The 25,383-nt window shown below is 40.3% G+C and overlaps 1 protein-coding gene across 1 annotated transcript in view; it reads left to right on the forward strand.

The window, feature by feature from the left end:
- The window catches only part of DPP6 (dipeptidyl peptidase like 6), a 1,008,238-nt gene that overhangs the window by 435,893 nt on the left and 546,962 nt on the right, over nucleotides 1–25,383 (forward strand). Inside the window, exon 2 of the mRNA XM_064275114.1 lies at nucleotides 16,118–16,232. Within this exon, the coding sequence (XP_064131184.1) occupies nucleotides 16,118–16,232 (115 nt within the window). The remainder of the gene's footprint in view (nucleotides 1–16,117; nucleotides 16,233–25,383) is intronic.

The following is a 25,383-nucleotide window of genomic DNA, read 5'->3' on the forward strand; positions in this document are numbered from 1 at the left end:
GTAATTTGTTGCTATCTTCTACTTACAGTAAATGGTCCGTGATACATAAAAGAAATTTATGTCAGAGCTTTCACAGTGAATAAATAATAGAAGGAAAATACATTTAGATAATAGAATGAAGCAATGGAATGAGAGATTCTGTGGTCAGGTTTGTGAAGTTTATTTTCTCCCAATAATTTTTATAGGTGCTTTGTGAATATTTTCCTTTTTAAGGTACTTGATTCCACTTTGGTGTGATATCTTACACATTTTAAGGCACAGTTGGAGAAGTAATCTTTCCTGGTCTTTTTCTGTGTATCCTTCACGATGCATGAACAAACTTTATACCTGCCTTCTTCTGTACATTATTGTAGGTGTATTACACAATCATCTATGTACTTACCATTGCATTTTGAATCAAACACAAAATATGTAACATTGTCCGCAAGGCAGGGCCTGGTTTACTCTTTCCTATCTCTCCAGCTTCATTTTGTGACATTTCACCCTGGTCGCCATATTCCAGCCATACTGAGCTTTCTCTGCATGGAAAACCTTCCCCTACCATTCACCCAACTAATCCCTGCTTATCTTTCAACTCTTAGTGGAACTATCACTTCCCCAGTGAGCATGTGCCTGCCCTCTGCCCCCCAGTCAAAATTAGCACAGCCACCCCACCATTATACCCTCATAGTACCCTGTGTTTATCATCCATTGCATTGTAATTTACTTTGCTCCATATCTCTTTCCTCCTGGGTAGGCATCTGTTTAGTTCAACACTTATTGCCAGTGCTTACAAGTACAGAGTTTCTCTTCAATGGACAGGGTTATTACTTGTTACTGTCAATTATTACAATGTGAAAACTACACAAAATATAAACCTGTACCTTAATATATTAGTATAATGTCAAATATCCTTGTAACCTCTGTCCACGTCAAGAAGTAGAGTACTGCCAGAATCCCAGAAGTTCCTGTACCTTGACTTTCCCTTTCCAGTGGCAATTTCTCTCTCTTTTCTTGTATAACATCCAGGCTATTGTGGAAATTCCTTCTTTGCTTGTCTTTGTAGACTTAAGTGTTAAACCCCTACATATAGTGTATTTTTGACCACTTTTGAACTTTATATAAATAGAATCATTATCTCTTTGTTAGTGTCTGGCCTATTTCACTAAAAGTTTTATTTGTGAAATGTATGGAAATCAAACAGAACACTATTAAATAACCAGTGGGTCAAGGAAATCGAGAGAAATCAGAAAATACTTAGAATCAAATGAAAATGAAAATATAACATACCAAAATTTTTTTTAGCAGAGGCAGTGATCGGAGGTAAGTTCATAACAGTAAATGCCTATATTAAAAAAAAAAGAAAGACCTTAAATCAATAGTTTACAACTTGAGAAACTAGAAAAAGAAGAGCAAAGTAAGTCCAAAGCTACAGGAGGAAAGAAAAGACAAAGGACAGGGCAGAAGTAAGTGAAATAGCGAATAGAAAAACAATAGAGAGACTAAACAAAACCAAAAGTTGGTTCTTTGAAAAGATCAATAAAATTGACAACTTTAGCTATATTGGCAAAGAAAAAAGAGACATGCAAATAACCAAAATCAGAAGTGAAAGTGGGGACATTACAGCTGACCCTACAGAAATAAAAAGGATCATGCCAGTCAATGATGAATGGATAAACCAAGTGTGGTACATACATACAGTAGAATACCATGCAGCCGTAAAGAATGATGATGAATCCTCAACAGATAACATGGATAAATCCAGAGGACGTTATGCTGAGTAGAATAAGTCAATCACAAAAAAACAAATTTTTTTTACTTCAATTTTATAAAAAGACAAGCATGATATACATACAGGTACCAGTGTTCACTGATGGTTACCAGGAATGGGAGGCGGAAGGAGGGAGAATCACTCTCTAGGTAGTAGACACTTGCTATTTTTGGTGATGGAAAAGGTAATATTGAATGTGGGTGATGTGGGCACAACTTGACCAAGGTAAATGATGTCACTAAGAAGTACACAAGTATAAGGAATGTTTTTGGTAAATGCTATAACATACACAATTTTGCAACAACAACCCAAAAAAAAAAAATGTGTGTGGTTACATATGTAGGTATGTATGTGTATATGTGTATAGGTAGATAGGTGTCTATATACATAGGCATATGTACATACCTGTATGTGTGTGCTGCCTATGTATTCATATGTATAATAAAGCACATGGGGTCACAGTTGCAGGTATTTCTTAGATATAGCTAAATACTTCCTGGGATTGATTTACTTGGATTGAAGGCTTAAGACCATAGTCTCGTGGAACAATTGGGTCAACTGGCATAATATAGTTCATAAAGTTTATGTTCTACGTCCTAGTTTGGTGAGTAGCATCTAGGGTCTTAAAAGCTTGTGAGCAGCCATTTAAGACACAATTATTGGTTTCTATTTTTTTACTACTTGAACAAAAAAGAAAGAAGGAAATCAAAGACTCAAAGATAAAACTAGTCTACAGGACTAATAGACTACACAAACCATGGCCTCTCATCTCCCCTCACGTGAGAAGAACTAGATGGTGCCCAGCTACCTCTACCAACAGTTCTGATCACGTACACAATAGATGGACCCTTAACCACTGCGCCACCAGGGCTTCATTTGTTATACAGCTATATCAAATAAATACACCACTATTAACTTACCTGGCGGCATAGTGGTTAAGAGCTATGGCTGCTAAGCAAAAGGTTGACAGTTTGGATCCACCAGGTGCTCCTTGGAAACCATATGATGCAATTCTGCTCTGTCCTATAGGGTCTCTATGAGTTGGAATTGACTTGATGGCAACGGTTTTTTTAAGTAATTTATCTATTCTGTTGACGGCTATTTGGGTTTATTCCAGATTGAGGTCTTTATGAATAATAGTGCTATGTATAATCTTGTATATTTTAATGCATTTCTCTTCAATACATACCTAGAATTGAAATCATTGCGTGGTAGTGTATTTGCTTCAGGTGTAGTAGATAGTGTCAGGTTCCAGAGTGCTTACACCTGCAGCGTATCAGCGTTCTAGTTGCCTCACATTCCTGGCAACACTAGATATGTGAATCTTTTTTATTTAGCCATTCTGGTGGGTGTGTACCAACTAGCATGTCATTTCAGGGATATCTAATGAGTTATGAAGCACCTTTGTATGTTGACCATTTGAACATGCATTTTTCTGAAGTGTCTGTTTTTAATTGGGCTGTTTGTCTTTTCCCTGTTAATTTGTACGTCTTCTTTGTATATTCTTGCTGATTTGCAGGAGATCTCGACGTATTATGGGTGCTTGTCTTTGGAGGCCATAGGACTGTGAATATCCCCTCCTGCTCTGTAATTTGCCTAATTGTACCCTTAATTCATAATTTTAATGTAATTTAGTTTATCAGCTCTTTCCTTCATGGTTACGTCTTTTTATTTTCTATCTAAAACAAAACAAGGTCATAAAGCTATTCTTCCAAGTTTTCTTCTAGAAGTTTGATTGTTTTACCTTTCATGTTTAAATCTATAATTTACCCAGAATTCATTTTGGTGAATTGTATGATAACTTTTTTTTTTACCCCTCAGTATGGGCGTAGTAATGACTCAGCAGCATTTGTGAAAAGATCATTTTCTCTACTTTTCTACAGTGGCATTTTTGTCCTATATTAACCAATTGTCCGTATCCATGTGGATCTATTTCTTGATTCTCTGTTTTCTTCCATTGCTTTATTGTTTATATTTGTGCCAATACCACACTATATTATTTACCGTAGTTCTATAATAAGTTTGATATCAATAGTGCAAGCTGTCCAAATTTGTTTTATTATTTAAGACTGTTTTGAATATTATTTGTCCTTAAAATTTTATATTTTTTAGTTCTAGGTTTCTCACTTCTTTTTTTAAATAGATATTGGAATGTTGAAATGTTCCCTCTTAGCCTCTATTTTCTTGAGCGTATAATTGCAGTTATTTTAAAGGCTCTCTGATAACCACAATATCTAGATTTTCTGTAGAAAACAAGTTTTTATTGTCTGTTTTTCCTTTTGGTTTTCAGTCAGTTGCTCTTAACTCCTGATACCTGGCAGTCTGTTACCAAAAAAACACTCTTTGCCATCAAGTTGATTCTAACTCATAGCGACCCTATAGTTCAGAGAAGAACCGCCCCATAAGTTTTCCAAGGAGCAGCTGGTGGATTCCAACTGACAACCTTTTGGTTAGCAGCCTGAGCTCTTAACCACTGCACCACCATGGCCCCAGCAATCTGTTAGTTAATGCTAAATATTGTTATGAAAAATGCAGAAGGTTTTGTGGCTCTTGTTGACGTTATCTTCCCCCAGAGAACATTTATTCTTGCTCTTGACAGGCAGGTGAGATATGGGCAGATCATCTCAATCTAGTCTGGAATTGAGCTAGTGTAAAAATATTCTTCTGTCCTTACAAAAAAAAAAAAAGGCTGGGTCATTTCCTGTTGGCCTGTTCTCCTAGGGAGCAGCCTTCCATGGGTCCCAGCTGAGAGCCTGTACTATTTTGTCAGAGTCCCACCTCCTCAGTGGGGCATGAATGCTGATTCCTAGCTCCTGGGTCTCCTGAGACTGCCAGAATCTCTGCTCAGCTTGTCAGCTTCCCAGCAGCTGTTTCTTGAGCAGCAAATGCCCTAGAGGGAAAAGCAGCACCAAACATCAGGCTCCTTCCTGCCTTCATGCTTCCCTTCCTTTCTCTTTGGGGTTTTGGCCTGTGAAGTCCTCGTTGCCTTGGTAGATCTCTGGTGCCTTCAAACAGATGTTTTTTTTATTATTATTTTAAAAAATTTACTTTCTATTTTATCTAGCTTTATTTCCAAGAATTTGTATGCATATTTTTTATCCAGAGAGTTGTTCTTATACAAACTACTTTGTAAATCTATGTTGACTTTACACCTCCCAGTTTTGAAGGCGCTGATATGAGTGAATGAGCAGTGAAGGACTTTACTAGGGTAGGACATTCTGAAAACCGGGCACTCAGTCAGCCATGGGAAGGTTTATGTAGACCATATATTTAATGAAGTGAGTATGTATTTGACTTTGAAAAGTACCGAGTTGCAAACAATTGCCTAATTTCTATGAGAACTGAGCCTTAAATAATTATATTTCTGTGTGATTGCTGGGATAGTAATTACATCCTTGGAGTCAGTGGCCAGTGGGTATTAGATGTATGTGTGTGTGTAAGTGTATTGGGGAAAAAAAATTCGTTAAAAAATTAAATTATGAAATAATCCTAACATCTCAAGTGGTAAGATGCCAAAATGTTTCTTTTAAAAAAATCTTATTAAAAATATAAAGCAGGTGTCTGAAGGAAGGTTGGTTTTGTTGTAACTCCCACAATGAACTATTATTCTTTTATGTTCTCCTGTTTAAAGACCTCCTCTTGCCTTTTCTCTTTTTTCTTACCAGTCTCCTCCCTGAAGTTCTCCATTCTAGATGACATAATTGTGTCCCAGCAGCTAATAATTTCTCTGATGGTATATGTCTTTATATTAGATTGAACTGTATGAAAATGCAGTGATAGACCATTTTTGATGAAAAAAATAGCCATTTAGCATAGGTTCAAGCTTAGGGCGGCTATGGTTTAACAGTATTAGAGCTTTCTGGGTGAGTAACTTAATGCCTAAAATAGTGACTGTCAGGAACAGCTCTTTCTCTGTAAGACACTCATCAGCATTCTGTCGTGCCCACCGTCTGGCTGCCATTTGCTTCCGCCTCCTGGCACAGAAGGGGCTGTGCTACAATGCTGATAGATGATGACAAGCACAGATTCTTGAGGGTCTGTCACAATAACTGCCAAATTTTACTCAGCGTTTCCACAAAAAATAGCTATCCGTACTAGTGGAAATATTGCATATCAAATTTGCAAATCAAACTGGTAACCAAAACCGTCGCCCTCAAGTCGATTCCGGCTTTAGTAATCTCAAAATTATAAACCAGTTGAATGGTTGCATTGTGGAAAACCACTTTTCACCTGGCTTTCTCCTGTGGGTCTGGCCAGAATATGCCACAAGAACTGAAAATGTGACTTCATTAGTGAACACGGAGTGACTTCTTAGAAATGTGATGAGGTTCAGAGACTGGGCTGCTGGACTTGAGATCCTTGTGTGCTATGTCTCCAGCTTCTTTGGTCTTGAGTCTCAGAAATCAGCTCGAACTAGTTTAAGTAAAATGGAAAATAAAAAATGCATAAAGACGTGGAAGTGGCTTATTAAATCGAAAGGAAATATTCATCCAGACCTCAGGAGGATAATAAAATCAAGAAATGGAAAACCAGTAGGGACTCATTGTCTGTCTTTGCATTTTCTGCCTCTCTGATTCATTCCTCAGGGTCAGTAGCATGCTTTTTTCCTTCTGAATCCATATGGCATATGGAGGTAGTAGACACTTATCTCCCCCTACTCACCTTTTCTCTTGGTTCAAGACAACAGCCAAGAATAACTTGAGATCTTTTAATCCCAAACCTAAAATCCCAGGAGCGTATTTCTAACCCAGCTGGGCCAATTACCTGTGGCTGAGGAGAAGAGATAGAGAGAGAGCTTTGATGGTGCAGTGGTTAAGCACTCGACTGCTAACCAAAAGGTCAGTAGTTCAAGCCCACTAGCTGCCTCACAGGAGAAAGATGTGGCAGTCAGCCTTGGAAACCCTATGGGGCAGTTCTGCTCTGTCCTTTAGGGTCGATATGAGTTGGGATCAACTTGAGGGCTCCGGGGTTCAGGCAGGAGGGGACAGAGCTCACAAATATAAAAGTGGCTCCTGGGGCCCCGCAGGAGAAGAGGAAGAAAGTTGAGATCATTTTGACCTGGGCAAGATTCAGAAAACACCAGGGTAGCAAGCCCTTTTAGAAAACTGAGCTCAAATTATTTTAAGCTTTTATTAACTTGCCAATAGTTGTTACCTTGGAGATTTGTTTGTGACTTACTTAATGTTTATTGAGAGGCTATGGGCATTGTTGATATTACTGAATGATGAGTTGAGCATGCCAGAAAGCTGCCCAATATAGGAAACTTTTCTCAAAATTGCCTGTGACTTTCAGTGAGCACAAGCAAAGACGCTGTCATCTAAAGGTGTTTTTAAGACATTGCTACCATACACAGCTATGTGGAAGGCACAAATGCTCAATTTTAAATTCTGCAACTAACTTCCAAGGCATATTTTTATTTGAAGGGGTTTCTCTTGGGCACAATATACTGTGAAATTTTTCTCTGGCCGTGATCAGGCCACAGTGCTGCTGCTTTTAGTGATTTATAGAACAAGAAGATGTCCTCAAAATGTTATATCAAAATAGATCCAAGGTAGATTGAGTTCTCTGGGTAAGAATAGCTTATGTTTTCAATTAATTTTATAAAAGAAGCTATCAGACACAGTCAAACTGAAGAGGCTAAAAAAAATTTGAGCTTTTTTTTTTTTTACTTTGTAGGTAGAACATAAAAAGACTTTTTAGAAGACAGATATTAGAGCCAATAATTATTATTATTTTTTTTTCTAAAAGCATTGATGGATCAGAGGCTCATTTTCCAAATGCAGTTTTGCTGAGCTGTAGGTAGAGCTGAAAGCGGCCTTCATAAGGGTGGTGGATATGATTTCAAAGTGTTCTGCCCTCAGGCAGTAATTTATAATCATGTTATGTAAAGTAGTCAACTTAAGAAGCTTCAAAAGTCATATGAAAAAAAGGAGAGTGGGTCCCAGGTTAGTCTATGCAGCAAATATAGAACAGGCTGTGGAGAGCTGTGGAGGAAGTAGACATCCAGGGTAGTGGGACATCCAGTATAAACATGCAGAAATGTGGCAGAGAGTGCCAAGGAGAAGGGGGTTGCCTTACAGCGTGTGTCTGACAGTCCCAGGGAATATCAACTCTTCTTCCTTCACTGAGATATTGGTGATTTGTCGTTGACTCTCAGTCCTCAAAAGTAGGACCATAATTAGGTTCCAACTAGTGACATCACCAGAAGCGTTTTTTGGAAGGGTAAGATTCTGGCCAGTGCATTCCCCTAACTTCGGATGGAAAAACCAGAAATGGCTGCTTATCTGACACCAGCCCCTATGAAGTCAATTATGGAGTCGTGCGCATAAAATCAGCTTCATTTAGGGTCTTGCAGCCTTATTCCTCATCTATCCCTCACAGTTACAACCAGCAAAAGTACTCCAAACCACTTAGAAGAAGCAAAGAGATAGTCTGGGAGTGAGGGAAATTTTTCAGGGAGTGGTGAAAGTCTTCTGTGTTATGTGTATGCAACACTTTGTTGATCAGTGAGTTAGGATTTGTTCTCTCAGACAAAAGTGGTTTGTGTTTTCACTTTCAACCTCAATCCTTAAGCCTAACTGGCTGCTGATTCACACATAGGCTCTGGATTTTTTTTTTTGCACTGTCAGTGACATAAACTTGGATCCAGCTATCTCCTTGAAAAAGAGCAAGAAACTGTCTCCTGGTCTTAATATACTTCAGAAAGCTGCCTCAGAGAAGACAGACTGATTAGTTCAAAGATAAATTATTATGGAAAAAACTTTCATTTATTTCCTCCTTACCCAGTGAGCAGACCATCTGGTTGACCCCTCTGGCTTTAGGTAACAGAAATAAAATGTGAAATTACCAGCTGTCCCCATCCTGGGTGGCAAGGCCAAGACCTTTGCTGCCACGCAGTCGCTGCTGTCACTCCAGTTCCCTGATTATGACTGCGTTTGCCACCTCCCATGCCCTGATCCTCAGTGAGAGTGGTGTTTCTTTAGGAAGAGGCTTCTGTTTATTTTGAAAACCATTTTCTCATCTCACTTTTGCAGTATATTAATCCTCCTGACTTTTAGGTGTCTGGGGCTCTACTTACTGCATAGAACAACCATACTATACTACATGGACCTGGAACATTCTAGGGATTCTTTGCTCTTTGAGGAAGCATCAACTCATGTTACCTGGATCACCCTACTTTGGGGAGCCAACTGAAGTGAAAATTCTGATTTCCCTTCAGCAGAGCTTAGAAGGAAACAAGAAGAGAACAGGAGTAACGCTATACCTCTAAATTCTTCCCTTTCATTATGATGTGTAGGAAATTGAATGAACTTTTGTATTCCTTCCATATGATGTATCAGATTTAACTGAAGCGTGGTATTTGGTGGTGACAGCAACAAATCGTAAAGTAATGCTGTATGTTTCTATATCTCTCTATAAATTATAATGTGTAGGAAATTGAATGAACTTTTGTGTTCTTTCCATATGATGTATCAGATTTAACTGAAGCGTGGTATTTGGTGGTGACAGCAACAAATCGTAAAGTAATGCTGTATGTTTCTGTATCTCTCTATAAATTATAATGGACCTTCAAATACATTTGCATTTAATCCTTATGTCACCTAAGCAATAGGTTTTTGTTTTTTCTTTTTTTGTCTCTCGTCCTTTTTTATTTTTCTACCCTTGCAACCATCAGTTTCTCTGTTTTGAAAAATCCTCTCCACCTCGGAGTTTTCATTTGAATCAGTGGTCCTCGTCATACAGCAGGAGGTACAGTAAAGGTAGCAAGGAAACCCCGGGAGAGATGCGAAGCTCAGGCTGAGCTGTGGCCTGGCAGATGCTGAGCGTGGAGAGGAGAGGGCAGGCCTGGCGGATGCTGAGCGTGGAGAGGAGAGGGCAGGCCTGGCGGATGCTGAGCGTGGAGAGGAGAGGGCAGGCCTGGCGGATGCTGAGCGTGGAGAGGAGAGGGCAGGCCTGGCGGATGCTGAGCGTGGAGAGGAGAGGGCAGGCCTGGCGGATGCTGAGCGTGGAGAGGAGAGGGCAGGCCTGGCGGATGCTGAGCGTGGAGAGGAGAGGGCAGGCCTGGCGGATGCTGAGCGTGGAGAGGAGAGGGCAGGCCTGGCGGATGCTGAGCGTGGAGAGGAGAGGGCAGGCCTGGCGGATGCTGAGCGTGGAGAGGAGAGGGCAGGCCTGGCGGATGCTGAGCTGGAGAGGAGAGGGCAGGAAGGCCTCACTTTGCGAAAGCACGTGTCGTGAATGCGATGGAAACAGTATGCAGTGGAGTCGCCCTTGAATCAGTTCACAGAACATTGTGTTCTCTTTGAATTATTATTTTAATCTGTATTTCTTCCATTTCAGATGTGAAATTGGCACATAGAATATCAAGTTATATAATCACAAATCACTAAAAAAAAATATTCTATAAAGATGCATATTATATTTAAACCAACCTAGGAAAAGCTTTAGTTTGTTTTTAGTTCATTGTTTTTCTTTTTTTCCCTCTATTTTCCTGAATTAAATATAAGTATGTCCAACAATTATGTCACAAGGGACAAGAGAATTGCCGACTATAAATGTCGGTTTGCGTTACATCTTTTAGTACCCACTGCCATTGCTGCTTACCGCATCGCTCATGCTGCTGGGCTTGTGTTAACCCTTTGCTTTCTGCATTAACCAACAGTTGATTTTCTGCCAGACATGTCAGCAGATAACAAAGTTACTTCTTACAGAGGCGTGTACTTGTTCACTGATCCACTCCACACCCCATTCCTGCACACCATCCCTGCTCACTATGGTGTCCCGAGCCGTGTGCAGGCGTTGGGAGTCAGCAGTGTGACTGTCCTCATGCAGCTTGCTGCCTGGTGATTCGCACATGTCCACATAGATAATAGAATAGTGCAGTAATGTTAGGGAAAAGTGTTTAAAAGTGCCAGGTGCTCCGATGAAAGCATGTTGAACTTTGCCTGTGGAACTCAGGGAGGGCTTCCTAACATAGCACAGGCAATATTAGTTGACAACTAAAGAATAAGAAAGGTTTGCCTAGTGAAATGAAGGTAGAGGAAACAGAAACAGTATATACCAAGTCCTGGGGAACGGGAGTCAGTGACTTGCCCCAGGATCAGCAGGGTGTTAGCAGATGGGAAAGAGCTTAGAGGTAGTGAAGGAGGAGGACAGACTTGCTGTGTGGCAGTGTGCAATGGGATTTTCTCTTGAGAGAGAGCCAGCAGCCTCAGAAGCCAAAATCAAACCCGTTGCTGTCGAGTCCATTCTGACTCATAGTGACCCTAGAGGATGGAGTAGAGCTGATCCATAGGGTTTCCAAGGAGCAGCTGGTAGATTCCGACTGCTGACTTTTTGTTTAACAGCCGAGCTCTTAACCACCTCACAACCAGGGCTCCAACAGCCTCAGAAAGGGCTGCAAATGCAAAAGGAACACAGAAATGTGGCCTGACGCCTGGGCTTGCATAACCCTTCAGAATAGCGCTGTCAATGGTTGTTTGTTTTTTTCTGTGATGTGTGTAGAATTCAACCACTTCTCACTACCTACAGCGATACCACCTGGGATCAACCACCATCACCCCTCCCCTCTGTGCTGATGTCCCCTGTTCCCACCCTTGGTTCACAGTGGTTTGAGCCTTCTGTGGGACTGACTCCCAGCTGTGCTCAAACACCTGTTCACACAGAGTAAAGGCAGAGGCCCCACATTACCTGGCCTTCCGCTACCGCACTAGCCCCCTTCTCTGTGCCCCGTCACCCTGACTCACCCCACTCTCGCCCACTGGCCTTGCTCCCTCCACTCCCGAAGCACGTGCTGTCCCTCAGACTTGGCATTTTCCTCAGTGTCAGCCGGTCAGGTGTCCTCCCAGCTGTGCCTCCTTTAAATGTCACTTTGCTCAGAGCACTCCCTGACCCCCTTGTGGACAAAGGGCTCACAGAACTCCATCACCCTGCTTTTTTCTACTTCTCTCAATGTGTTTATCTCTTTATTACTGGTCTTCCCTTACCTCTCAGTACAAACGAAAACCGTTTTGATTTGTTGGATTGATAAGAATGACATTGTCTGCGTGCTCACTGCTGTGTCCAAGTTTCTCAGAACAGGGCCTATAGAGTAAGCCCTAGAGAAATATCCTTTGGATGAATGGATGGATGGACAGATGGATGGATGGCTGGACAGATGGCTGGACCGACAGATGGATGGATGGATGGAAGACTTGTTCCCCTACTTATAGAAAATGACTATTTGTAACACACTGTACTATTTTATTGACGTCCTAGGTACACATATTGTACCAAACAGAAAAGGGAAGGTGTCATAGCCTCACTTTCACCGTATTAGGCAGAAGTGTGTAATGCTACTGAGAACTGCACTACTGGAGCTTAACATTTCATGGGATAATTTCTCAACTTCTCCTGCCCTCATGGGAAGCAGGGTTAGTTCTACACAAATTTTCAACTCTTCAACCCCTACAAGATGAGGAAGTCTGAAATTCGAGAGCCAAATTAGATGTTCAAAGCCACACTTATTAACTTGCATTTTAGCACAAAAACCGTATCTATGCTCTGATTATAGCTATGTAAAAACTAAATATACATATAGACAAAAACAAGAAAGGAATAGGGAAAAATGAAAACTGTTTTGATTTGTTGGTTGACAAGACTGTTCATGATTTTTTCCTCTTTAGTTGCTTCACATTATTGTTGTTACACTACTGTTTGTGCAGTAGAAACCTTCCTTGTACCCTGAAAAATGAAATTTGGCAAATGAAAATGGAATGTAATAAAGAATGTCTGCTTTGCTGTGGATGAAATTGCCCTGCCGTTTTCATAAGAGAATGCTGCCTGGAGGGCAGTCGGATGCTCACACACTTAAAGATGGTGAAAGTGAGCCAGAGTCACTTAACTGGGTTGCACTATCAAAAGCCTGCCGGTTACCTTGTTGTACATCCTTTCACTCAAGTATATGAACTGAACTGTCCTCTATGCAGAGTCCTTTCTAAGTCCAGGGGGCACACAGGGAGCATAGTTTTTGTCCCCTCTCTCAGAGTGTCCCTGTCCCTCATTTCTGCACCTTCAGTACCCATTTCATGGCTGTTTCATCTTTCTTTGCCATCCTGTATGTTCCCATAGCATTTACAGTGTGTTAGACATGTTTAAAATCATCTGCGTCCCCATCCTCCCTGAAGGACTGGCACTCTTGTATCCCTGATGGATGTTCATCAACCTACCCATGTCCTGGTGAAGCAACCTATTCTGTGATTAGGCAAGAAGTTGTTGTTGTTACTTGCCCCCCAGTCGGCTCCAACTCGTGATGAGTCAACATACAGCAGAACAAAACATTGTCTGGTCCTGCACTATCGTCACAATCGTTGGTATGTTCCAGTCCATTGTTGGGGCCACCGTGTACTTTGAGTGCCTTCCAACCTAGAGGGCTTATCTTCCAGCACTATCTGTGACGATGTTCTGTTGTGATCCATAGGGATTTCATGGCTAATTTTTGAAAGCAGATCTCCAGGCCTTTCTTTCTAGTCTGTTTTAGTCTGGAAGCACCATTGAAACCTATACACCATGAGTGACTCTCCTGGCAATTGAAATACAGGCAGCATAGCTCCCAGCATCACAGCAACATGCAAGCCACCAAAAAGAATGGTTAGAAATTCTTAAGATTTATTGATACACAATTCTGCCTCTGAGAAATTCCCTTGTGGTTCTAATTCTGCCTTCTGGAGCTATACAGAACGGCTCTTCTTTTTCCGTGTGATAATTCTTCAAATACATGAAGACTGTAAGTATATGGTTTTTGAGGCTCAACATTTCCTTCAACTTGACTTCATCTGACATGTGTTTTACAAAGGTCTTAGTCATCTGATCATCTTTTTGTTTAATTCTTCAAATACATGAAGACTGTAAGTATATGGTTTTTGAGGCTCAACATTTCCTTCAACTTGACTTCATCTGACATGTGTTTTACAAAGGTCTTAGTCACCTGGTCATCTTACTAGACACACTCACTGTGTTATCTCTCAAAATACCCAGCCTAGATTTGCACATTTTATTGTGGGTATGTTTGTGCCAGAGAGCAGCACCAGGGCCTCTGTCTTTGCAACATTCATTTAAATGCACTTTTGCAAGTAAATCAGTTACTTACACTACTGGCTGCATGAGAAAGTTACACAAAGTAAAAGTCCTGGGTTATTTTGCGTATAAACTATGATCAATGCATCTATTATATAATATCAAAAAAAAAAAAAAAAAAAGCTAAGCCAGTTGCTGTCGAGTCAATTCCAGCTGATGGCCACCCAGTGTATCGCAGAGTAGAACTGTGTTCCACAGGGTTTTCAAGGCTGTGATCTTTCAGAAGAATATCACCAGGCCTTTCTTTCAAGGTGTGTCAGGGTATGTTTGAACTGCCAACCTTTTGGTTACTAGCCAAGCGCTTAACTGTTTGTGCCACACAGAGCTGCCTTATTATAAAAAAAAATTATAGGCATGCTTAAAACAGAATTTAGAATTCTAGATTAATTCTAATTAGAAATAAGATTAAAAAGGCATTAACTGTTTGAACTGTTGAAGACAATAACATTGACTTTGTCATTCTGACTCTTGAATAAAGATTTGATCTTAAGTATTAAAATTTTTTGTTTCCAGTGTTTTCCTGGGATTTAATCTGCAAAGCATTTGAGAAATGTAAGCCAAAGTGTGTGAGAGATCGTGTATACTAGGTTGGTTTTATGAATAGTAACACTTCCAGATTCCTGCTCTTCACAAATTTACTTAGAATGTCTTTTTTTTTAAACTTGGCTGAAATGAAAATCTCCTAAATTAGGTCCTATTACTTGTCTGTGTGTCCTTCAGTGATTGTCTTGAGTAGCAAAAACCTGATCTACTAAAAAGTTAGATTGACGATTGACTTAGTATAACTTTTTTTTTTTTTTTTAATGATTTCATGCTTATGTTTAGTTGTATTTTTTTAGGTGCTAAAAAGCCATCCTTTTAATAGATAAATTCTAGATGGCAAATATGAAAACTGACAGAAATCTCTAAACTACTGTAGAATTATTGCCTGCTAAAACTAGAAATGACGCTCAGAAATTTTCTTAATTTGATAACCTAGAGAGCAGACATGAATTGTTAGGAGATGGCAAGTATGTTAAAACCTATTTGCCATCCCAAAGTTAAGTCAGTTTTGTCTTTATTTTGATTTGCAGTGACTTGATGTATTCTAATGAGCTTTCAATCTTGGAAGAAGATGTATTTACATATGTGATGGTCTCCTTTGGAAGTTCATCTCCATCCTGTTTTATTTTGACTTGGAGTTAATATGAACTGCAATTGTGGACAGTATATGAGAAAGTATTCTGAGACCTGTGTATAGGCAGACATGACAGAAGTCCACTTGCTGTGATATGATGCGGTGTGACCACATGTCCTCATTTTCCCTAGAGAGTCTCAGAGACTCCTCTGACTTAGTATAATTACTAATAATAGCCCTTCTACTCTCAAGGGATCTCATTTTAGGCTATAAATTATACAGTCACCCTTATCTGAAGGAAACTGAAATGTTGGTCTCAGCAATTAATAAACCAATTGCCATTGAGTCGATTCCGACTCATAGCCACCCTATAGGTCAGAGTAGAACTGCCCCTTAGAGTTTCTAAGGCATTATTAATTTACTGGATTTATCGAACCTTTACATTGCCTCAGAGTCCCACCACTGCCCAATGGTGCAAAAATGTATCCCTGGAGGATGTGGCAACCTGGACTACAGATAGGTGTGCTAACCAGTGAAGAGAAGCTAGGAAATCTTAAAAGCTTGTCTGGGAGCTATGGAAGGAAAAACAGACTCCAGGGGTAGGCGTGGTTGGCAGAAGTTGGTTAAAATCAGCACATAGTAGGTGCTACATAAATGTTCGAACTTGGTAGCCTAATAGAGGTTAATAGTGTAGATGTAATGAAGAAGGCAGATGTTAGAGGAGTGGAGCCTGGGTAATTTAACATACTTGGGATTTGGTTGGATGGGCGTCAATAGGTGGGCAATGATGAAGGGAAAGCACCAAGATTACCCTATGCTATAGAGCCTGGTTTATTGGGAGAACAGTCATTAGGCTCCAACACAAAGCTGTAAACATGATACCAGGTTCTTTCCTGAGGAGATGCCTTGCCATGAAATAGTGCAGAGACGGCCCGAGGCTGTGGGCACAGACAGCCCGAGGCTGTGGGCGGCGACGCCTGGAAGGGTGCAGAGAGGGGCTCACGTTAGCTCCGGGATGAGAATGTACTTCTTTCACAGGTTTGTATTTTGGGTCTTGATTTTGATGAAAAGTATTGATTTTACATGTTTTATTTCCTTAGTTCACTCACAATGGCTCTCTTTTTTGTTTCTGTTTTTAGGAGCTGGTGGGGAGTAATCCTCCACAAAGGAATTGGAAAGGAATAGCCATCGCTTTGCTTGTTATTCTGGTCATCTGCTCCTTAATCGTCACCTCGGTCATCCTGCTTACACCAGGTACTTACATTTATGCTCGGAAAAGCGAGTCACTTTAAAGGGAAAGAGAGCACAATTTTACCCTGCAATTTTTTTCAAAGTAACTACCGAATATGTAATTTATTTTTTTCCCAGATTCGTAGAACTGCCTCATAGGGTTTCCAGGGAGTGGCTAGCGGCTTCAAACTGCCGACCTTTTAGTTGCAGTCAAACTCTTAACCACTGTGCCACCAGGGCTCCAACTTTCATTGTACCATATGGTAAAATAATGTAGTCTGCTTTCAATGAAAAAAAAATAAATTTTATATACTTTAAATCAGTTTATATAATTGTTGATAGGTGGACTGCTTGAAATACAGAGTTAGCTTTTTAAAATTCTTGAAGTTAAATACAGTGGCATCATAAATATCTCATGGAACTCCTGGGTATTGTATCAAGGGTACATTAAGAAAATTATTTTAAAATTGACATATATTGAGTGTGAACTAAGGGTAAGGTACTTACTAGGTGCGATGGATGAAATAAAAGAAATAGGAAAAAGAGAGTCAGAAGTTCCTTAGAAAAGAAAAACACAAAAATCTGTAGCAAAAACCTACATATATATGCACTATTGAGTTGATTAAACAATCATGTAGGAGTTTGGGGGAAAGGTCCTTTATCAGAAGGTTCAAGGAGAAGGTAATATGTGAATTAGGCCAAAAGATTTAGTAGTCAGAGAGTGGTGGGGTCAGGGAGAGAGGAAAGCGCTTGCCTGTGAGTTGTTATGGGAAAACATCATGGTCATAGAACAGTGTTCCACTGTTTTAGCCATTTCATTAATCTATTATGTGTCTATTTATATGGACAAATATGTGTATATATCTCCAGCCCTCACTCAATAGACTACACGGTATTAGACCTTAAGGGGGGAAAAGAAGTAGATACTTTGCAATATTTTTTAAAAATTGACAGATATAAAAAGAGTAGGCAAAATATGATATCTACTTAAATAATTATCCCCCAAATAAATACCTCATAACAAAACTATGCAAAGATATCACAATAAAACTATAAACTGATGTCCCTTATTAATATAGATGCAAAAACCCTCAACAAAATACCAGAAACCAAATCAAGCAGTACATAAAAAGGATTATACACCATGACCAAGGAGGATTTATCCTAGAAATGAAGAGCTGGTTTGGCATGAAAAACAATCATTGTAACTTGCCATATTAGTAGAAAAAGAACAAAAACCACACGATCACCCCAGTAGACACAGAAAAGGCATTTGACAAAATCCAACAACCTTTCACGATAAAACACTCAACAAAACACTCAACAAAGTAGGAATAGAAGGGAACTTCCTCAGCTTTATGATGGGCATCGAAGAAAACACTCACGTCATACTGAAAGGTGAAAGTCTGGATGCTTTCCTCCGAGATCAGGAATAAGGTAAGGATACCCACTTGCAACACTGCGATTCAACATTGTAGTGGAAGTTCTAGACAGAGCGGTTAGACAAGAGAGAGAAACAGAAGGCATCCAGATTGGAAAGGAAGAAGTAAAACTGTCTCTTTGTAGATGACACGATCTTGTATATAGAAGATCCTAAGGAATCCACTAGAAAACGTTAGAACTAATAAACAAGTTCAACAAGTGCAGGATACAAGATCAATGTACAAAAATCATTTGTATTTCTATACACTGGCAATGAACAGTCTGAAAGGAGATTAATTCCCAATAAAAGGAAATTAGTTCCACTTACAATATCATCAAAAAGAATAACATACTTAGGAATATGCTTAACAGAAGAAGTGTAAAACTTGAACTCTGAAGACCACAAATGAAGAATGGGAAGTAACTTCTAACATATATGAGATTCTCTTGGGAGTGATGAAAAATTTCTGGACTTTGATAGTGGTGATGTCTGCACAACTCTGAATAACTGAAAACCACTGAATTGTCCACTTTAAAAGCATGAACTTTATGGTATGTGAATTTTATCTGAGTTAAGCCGTTAGTTAAAAACATGTTGGGGAAGTTGTCAAAAAAAAAAAAGGTAATCTGGCCATTCATATGCCAAAGTGCTGTAATACTTGCCTAACAGTGAGGAGTTTCAGTAGCAGTTCTCCAAAACACAGTGTTGTAATATCCTTCTAGAGTGAGCTTTCTTAGTAGACCAGAGTTACCTGCGACCTACCTGTTCGACAGAGACACCTGACTGAATAGGAAAACGCTCATGAAGATATTGAAATCTAGATGCACAGAGTTGAGAGTGATTGGGGGAGGATTAATAAAGACAAATGCTTGTTTTGTGATTATGATAAAGATGTTTCATTTTAGCTGCAGGCTTTAGCAACTACACATCTTTAATTAAGATAAAGGAAATCAGGTCTCCCTCAGTATCTATGAGGTGTGTGTGTCCTACCTTTGTCCTTCTTTGAAAAGAACCATGATTTATGTTGAAAAATCATTTTCGAAGACTGGATTCTGTGGTTGTCCAACAGTTCCTTTGGGACTTTGAGAGCAAGGATGTTTTCACATAAACTTTTGTGTCACCTGGAAATCTGAGGACTCTTGCAGGCATTACTTCAAAGTGGAGTAAGATGGCTGCCTGGAGCTCCCTGCACAGGAGCAACAAGGCTGTGGTAGAGGTCTTGAGTGAGGAACTTAGGCTTAAGAACCAGGTCGGAGGCCATTTCCTCTGTGTGCCCAACTCAACCTTTCTCTCTCAAGAGCTGTTCCTCCTGTCCTTTCTCCTTCTCAGGGAGTCATGTCAACTCCCATTCCCTCCAGTGCAGCAGTTAATCCCGAAAGTGTTTCACGTTCAGGCCCTGTGCAGCAGGATCAATCACAGCAGCATGCCTTCTACAGTAAATAGAGAACAAGTCATTGTAAACCACCCTCTCTGAGTGCTGACGGCCAGTTGTCAGGGCAGCCATGAGCCAGAGGCACCCACCAGTGGTGGACTTTGGTGAATTGCTGAATTCCAGAAAATGTGTTGAATAGGGGAATTTTCTTTTATCGTTCTATTGAAATAAAAATGGAGTTGAGCATTGCCTAACCCTTTTGGTCTGTTGGGCTTCTATAGCTAATGTTTATTCACCTGAGTTGTGCTGTTCAGGGGTTTGTGTTTTAGGGTTAGGCCTGTCTGAAGTGCCAGTTAAACAGCATATGCTGTACCGCGGCACCCTCTGGTCACAGGCTTGCTTCATCCGTCTCTGACAGTGACAGTAGAGCAGTGGCTTTGTTTAGGCATTCAAAATGCTGCCAGGTAGAGTAGGATGTCAACTCATTCAACCTGCCACTAGTTCCAAAGCTTTCTCCAATTCACTTATGTAAAGAGCATCTTCACATCAAACCATAGTGCCTCTCAGTAACTCAAATATCCATGATGCCCTATGAGGGACTCAAGGCCCCTGGGTACAAACAATTCACACTCATGTACTAAATTAAAGTTAGTGGTTAGAACCCACTCAGCAGCACTGCGGAAAAAATTCCTGGCAATCTACTATGGAGCACTTCTACTCTGTAACACATGGGTCACCATGAGTTGTAATCAACGTGATGGCAATGGGTTAGTTTTTTCATTACGGATTGAGAGCACTGTGCTAAGTGCTACCTAAGATATGGAAAAACAAGGTGTATAAGGGCTCCCCATGAAGGTTTATGGCCACCATAAACAGATGAAGAATACCCAAGGAGGATTTCACAGGAGTGCAATGATATAAGCAAAAATAAAAGACCTAATGCATTGTACAGATAACGGAAACATTGACCTGACTGATGAGAATGTCACTAAGGGCAGGCATGGCTTCCTCTGGAAGAGGGACGACACTTAGCCTGGAATGGAGAGCCTGGTAATGACAGGAACACACCTGACACATTTGCACCGTCTTTGGGTGCTCTCCCACAGCTCCGGGCTTCCTACCAGCATCACTTCCATTTTCATAGACGTAGTTAGAAATCACGGTATGTACTAATAAAAAAATCTTCTTTATAGATACTGCTTCTGGTCTTTTAGTCTGATTTATCAAAACTCAGATTATAGTACTTGTTTCTACCTACCCCCCAAAAATCCATTCCGAACTAATTGGATTCAGTCTCTGTTGGAAAATGTTTTCTTTTACACAGGGGTGTACTTCCCAGCTCTGGTTAGAAGACTCAGATGAACATGATGAAACACTCTTTTGATGACTGAGGCCCTTGAAAGGCCTCATGGTAATCATTCTCAACAATAAATCTCCTTGTTGTGTCGTGCATGCTGATTATCACCAGTTATGCACAATTTATGTATTAGAAATCAGATTAAAAGTGTTTAAGGCAATCTTAGTTCCAAAGGGATTAGCCAAATGAGAACGTGTCCTTTTCAATTTTGTCATTCATTTCGCCCTTGTCAGTCTGTGCTCTTTTCTAAATTTCTCTTTGGAGCAATAGACTCAGTTATCTTTTTATTTTTGGCTATTTAATATATGTCTATGATAGGTCATGCAGTGTGTATGCTCTGTCTTGCATTGTGAGTAAGGAGGACTCTGATGTTCCCTAGTGTCCCAGTTACTGCGAGAGATGGAAACTCCAGCATGAGCATAAAAAAAAAAACACCAACCCGCTGCCGTCGAGTCGATTCCGACTCATAGTGACCCTATAGAACAGAGTAGAACTGCCCCACAGGGTTTCCAAGGAGCTCCTGGTGGATTTGAACTGCCAGCCTTTTGGTTAGCAGCTGTAGCTCTTAACCACTACGCCACTGGGTTTCACGGCTTGATCATATTTGCATTAAAATATCCCTGATGTTTGACTTATATGTATTTTCACATTAGGGAGGATGGACTTTGATGTGTGATGGGAAATGTTAGAACACTTTCAGGTGCTATATAAATGAAAAGCTTTGAGTATGTGAAAGTCATATTGAAGGTAGACTTTAGGTTAGGGCTAAGCATGGGCTGTGAGGCAGAAGACTCACTGGTCTCCTGCGTAGGCAAATGGCATACAGATTATTTTTAGGGGATTGAAATTCATTGCTATTTGATATAGGTCTGATGTCTGAGAGCTTTTTTATTTTTTTTTAATTCTCAAGCAATTTTAAAAATTTTATTTATTTTTTATTGTGCTTTAGGTGAAGGTTTACAGAGCGAATTAGTCTCATTAAGCAAATAATACACGTATTGTTTTGTGACATTGGTTGCTAACCCTATGACATGTCAGCACTCTCTACCTTGAGTTGCCCATTACCAGCTTTCCTGTCCCCTCATGCCTTCTCATCCTTGCTCCTGGGCTGGTGTGCCCATTTAGTCTCATTTTGTATTATGGGCCAGTCTAATCTTTGGCTGAAGGGTGAACCTCGGGAGTGACTTCAGTACTGAGTTAAAGGGGCCATACTTTCAGGGTTTCTCCTATTTCTGTCAGACCAGTAAATCTGATCTTTTTTGTGTATGTGTGTGTGAGTTAGAATTTTGTTCTGCATTTTTCTGTAGCTGTCTGGGACCCTCTATTGTGATCCCTGTCAGAGCAGTCAGTGGTTCATAACCAGCCACTCTCTATTTGTGCTGGACTCAGTCTGGTGGAAGCTGTGGTAGTTGTGATCCATTAGTCCTTTGGACTAATCTTTCACTTGTGTCTTTGGTTTTCTTCATTCTTCCTTGCTCCAGGTGGGGTACCACCAGTGGAGTATCTTAGGTGGCCACTCACAAGCTTTTAAGACCCCAGATGCTATTCATCAAAGTAGGATATAGACAATTTCTTTATAAACTATGTTATGCCAGTTGAGCTAGATGTTCCCTGAGACCATGGTCCCCACAGCCCTGAGCCCATAATTCGGTCCCTCAGGGAGTTTGGATATAAAAAAATATATATTATTTATTTTTTTTTTTTATGGAGCTTCCATGACCTTGCCTTGGTCAAGTTGTGCTGGCTTCGCTAGTATTGTATACTGTCTTACCCTTCACCAAAGTTACCACTTATCTGTTGTCTATTTAGTGTTTTTTCATTCCCACTCCTCCCCTCCCTTGTAACGATCAAAGATTGTTTCTTTTTGTGTGTAAACCTTTTCATGAGTTTTTATAGTAGTGGTCTCATACAATATTTGTCCTTTTGTGATTGACTTCGTTCATTCAGCATAATATGTTTCAGATTCACCTATGCTGTGAGATGTTTCTCAGATTCGTCATTGTTCTTATCACTGCATCATATTCCATTGCGTGTAGGTACCATAGTTTATTTATCCATTCATCTCTTGATGGCGCTTAGGTTGATCCCATCTTTTTGCTATTGTAAATAAAGCTGCAATTAACATAGGTGTGCATATGTCTATTTGTGTGATGGCTCTTATTTTTCTCTAGGATATATTCCTAGGAGTGGGATTGCTAGATTATATGCTCTTTCTGTTTTTAGTTTTTTAAGAAAACACAATATCAGTTTCCAAAATGGTTGTACCATTTTACATTCCCACCAGCAGCGCATAAGAGTTCCAGTCTCCCCACAGCATCTCCAACATTGGTTATTTTCTGTTTTTTTTATTTGTGCCAGTAAATAAGATATCTTCTTTTGGTTTTGGCTTTGATTTGCATTTCTCTAATGGCTAGTGATCACAAGCATTTCCTCATGTGTCTGTTAGCCACCTGAATGTTTTCTTTGTTGAAGTGTTTGTTCACATCCATTGCCCATTTTTTAATTGGATTATTTGCCTTTTTGTTGTAGAGGTGTTGGATTTTCCTGTAGATTTTAGAGGTTTGTTGTATTTGTAACAAATTCTTTTTAAGCATTGTATCAGAGAATAATATACATATAGGATACACACATATACATAATTTATATCATTTGATGAATTTTCACAAACTGAACATGGATATGTAACCAGCATCCAGATTAAAATATAGAAACGTGTCCAGCATCCCAAAAGGCCCCCTCTTGCCCTTTTTCCTCCCTTACTCCTCCCCGAAGGGTAACCTAATTTCTGCCATCATAGTTTTGTCACTTTTTATACATTTTACATTTAAAATGTGTATTTTGTAAATGTAAATATTGTAAATGCAATATTATATTGTAAATGCAACGGTTTATACATTTTACATTTACATTATAAGTGTGACCATTTTCGTGCTAGGTTATTTTGCTCAGTATCCTGTTTGTGAGATTCATTCTTGTCTTTTAGATTGTACTGGTACCAATGTTTAGCCTGTGAGTCATTATCTCATCATAAGATTCCACATAACCCTTATGAAAATTGCAAAATAGTCCAACAGTAACTTCATACATTTTGTGTGTATCATAACAAGGAGCTCATACACCTGATTGTTTCCCTGTCTTCTAGAAATATGCGTTTTGCACCGTGACTTCTAGGCCATTTTCTCTCTAGTCTCTCCCACAGTAAACACATCCTCCAAAACCAATGTCATCGTATTCCATCTGTTGTCAATGACTGTGACCCAAATGCCTTTTCATCAGAAGCACTGGCTACTTGAGCAGGTCTCCAGTGTTACTCCACTGCACTTGGACACCTGTGGTTACCTTTTCTAGATTCTTTGTTCTGTGCACACCCATCTGGCAGCTGACTGGTTGGGGTGAGTGACGTCTACCCTGGTCATGAAACAGATTTTTGCTGCCGCTGCTGCTGCTGCTGTTGTATCTGAGTAAATGTAATTGGTTAATACTGACTGAGATGGAGTGCTATAAATGGGTGTTGCAGATACTATTATGGTAGTCCAGAATAGTGGAGAGATCATGAGGACAGGAAGTATTTGTGGAAGGCTTCCTGGAGTGTGAGGAATAAAAGGAATGGAACCCAAGAGAGAGGATCACCGGGAGTCATCAGAAGCCTGGCATGCTGGCTGAACAAGAGAGCTGGACTGGCAGCCCTGAGGGGCATGCTGAGTATCAGGAGAGAAGACTGAAGGGATGAAGTAGGAGCTAGGCCCTGGAGTTGAAGTTTTACTCTAATGGCTGCTACCATCTACAACAGGTGATTCCTTATAAACATTTTTAGAATCTGTTGAAAACTGTCATCTTATCATGAAGGGGTGGGAAAGGCATGTATGTATACATATAAACTTGAGTACATCTTCAGGAAGTTCATGGACCTGGTGGAACCCATGGGTTCTGCTTGAACAATTATCTAAAATCCGGATGTCCTCGTGTATCTCTTAGAGTAGTTGTCTGTAGAATACCTGAGTAAAATATTCAAACTGTGGGTGTTGTGTTGTTTCACAAAACAGGAAACCCAGATGTAGCAGACCCAGGATGGTTCAGTGGCTCAAAGATATCATCAGGGACCGGGCCGTCACCATCTTTCTCTGCTGCCATCATCAGCAGGTTGTAAAATGGTTGTCATGGCTCCAGACAGCATTTACCCACCAGGCAGGGAGGAAGGTACAGTCACAGAATTTCCCTCATGTGTCTGTGTCTTTCTCCATCATGGAGGAATGTACTCCCCTGAACTTAGCCAGGAGGTAGCTTATTTGCTATGAGTATTTTGCATGGCCTCCACACTCTGTCAGTGTGTTGTACTGTGGTGGTTTGTGTGTTGCTGTGATGCTGAAAGTTATGCCACTGGTGTTTCAAATACCAGCAGGGTCACTTACGGTGGACAAGTTTTAGCTAAGCTTCCAGACTAAGACAGACTGGGAAGAAGGACCTGGTGGTCTACTTCTGAAAATAATTACCAGTGAAAACCTTTGAATAGCAGCAGAACATTGTCTGATATAGTGCCAGAAGATGAGCCCCTCTGCAACAGTGGGCTGAAGTGTAACAATGATTGTGAGAATGGCGTAGGACCAGGCAGTGTTTTGTTCTGTTGTACATGGGACCTCTATGAGTCAGAACCTCTTCGACAGCATCTAACAACAACATATTGCATGGTTGCCCTTTGCTGAAAGAGGTGTTGGGAAAGCAGCTACCTCCCATTTTTAGCTTCTTTTGTAGGCGTCAGACTCTGCTGAGTTGGAAGAAGAAAGAGAGGAAGTGGGCCTCTGGGAGGCAGCCTACAGTGTCTGCAAAACAAGCAAGACCCCATGATTTATGAAATGCTTTAGGAATGTGAGCCACATGTTTTGAACTTGAACATTGAGGCTGAATTGTTCTTTAGATGGAAGCAAACCTGAAAAGAGGAAATTCTGACAGATCCCTGTGAGAGAAAGGATTAGTTTACGCTGCTGCCAACCTTATAGTTAGTTGCAAACTTCCAAAGAGCTGAGAA

This window comes from Loxodonta africana, chromosome 22 (assembly GCF_030014295.1).
Source record: "Loxodonta africana isolate mLoxAfr1 chromosome 22, mLoxAfr1.hap2, whole genome shotgun sequence".
NCBI lineage: Eukaryota > Metazoa > Chordata > Mammalia > Proboscidea > Elephantidae > Loxodonta > Loxodonta africana.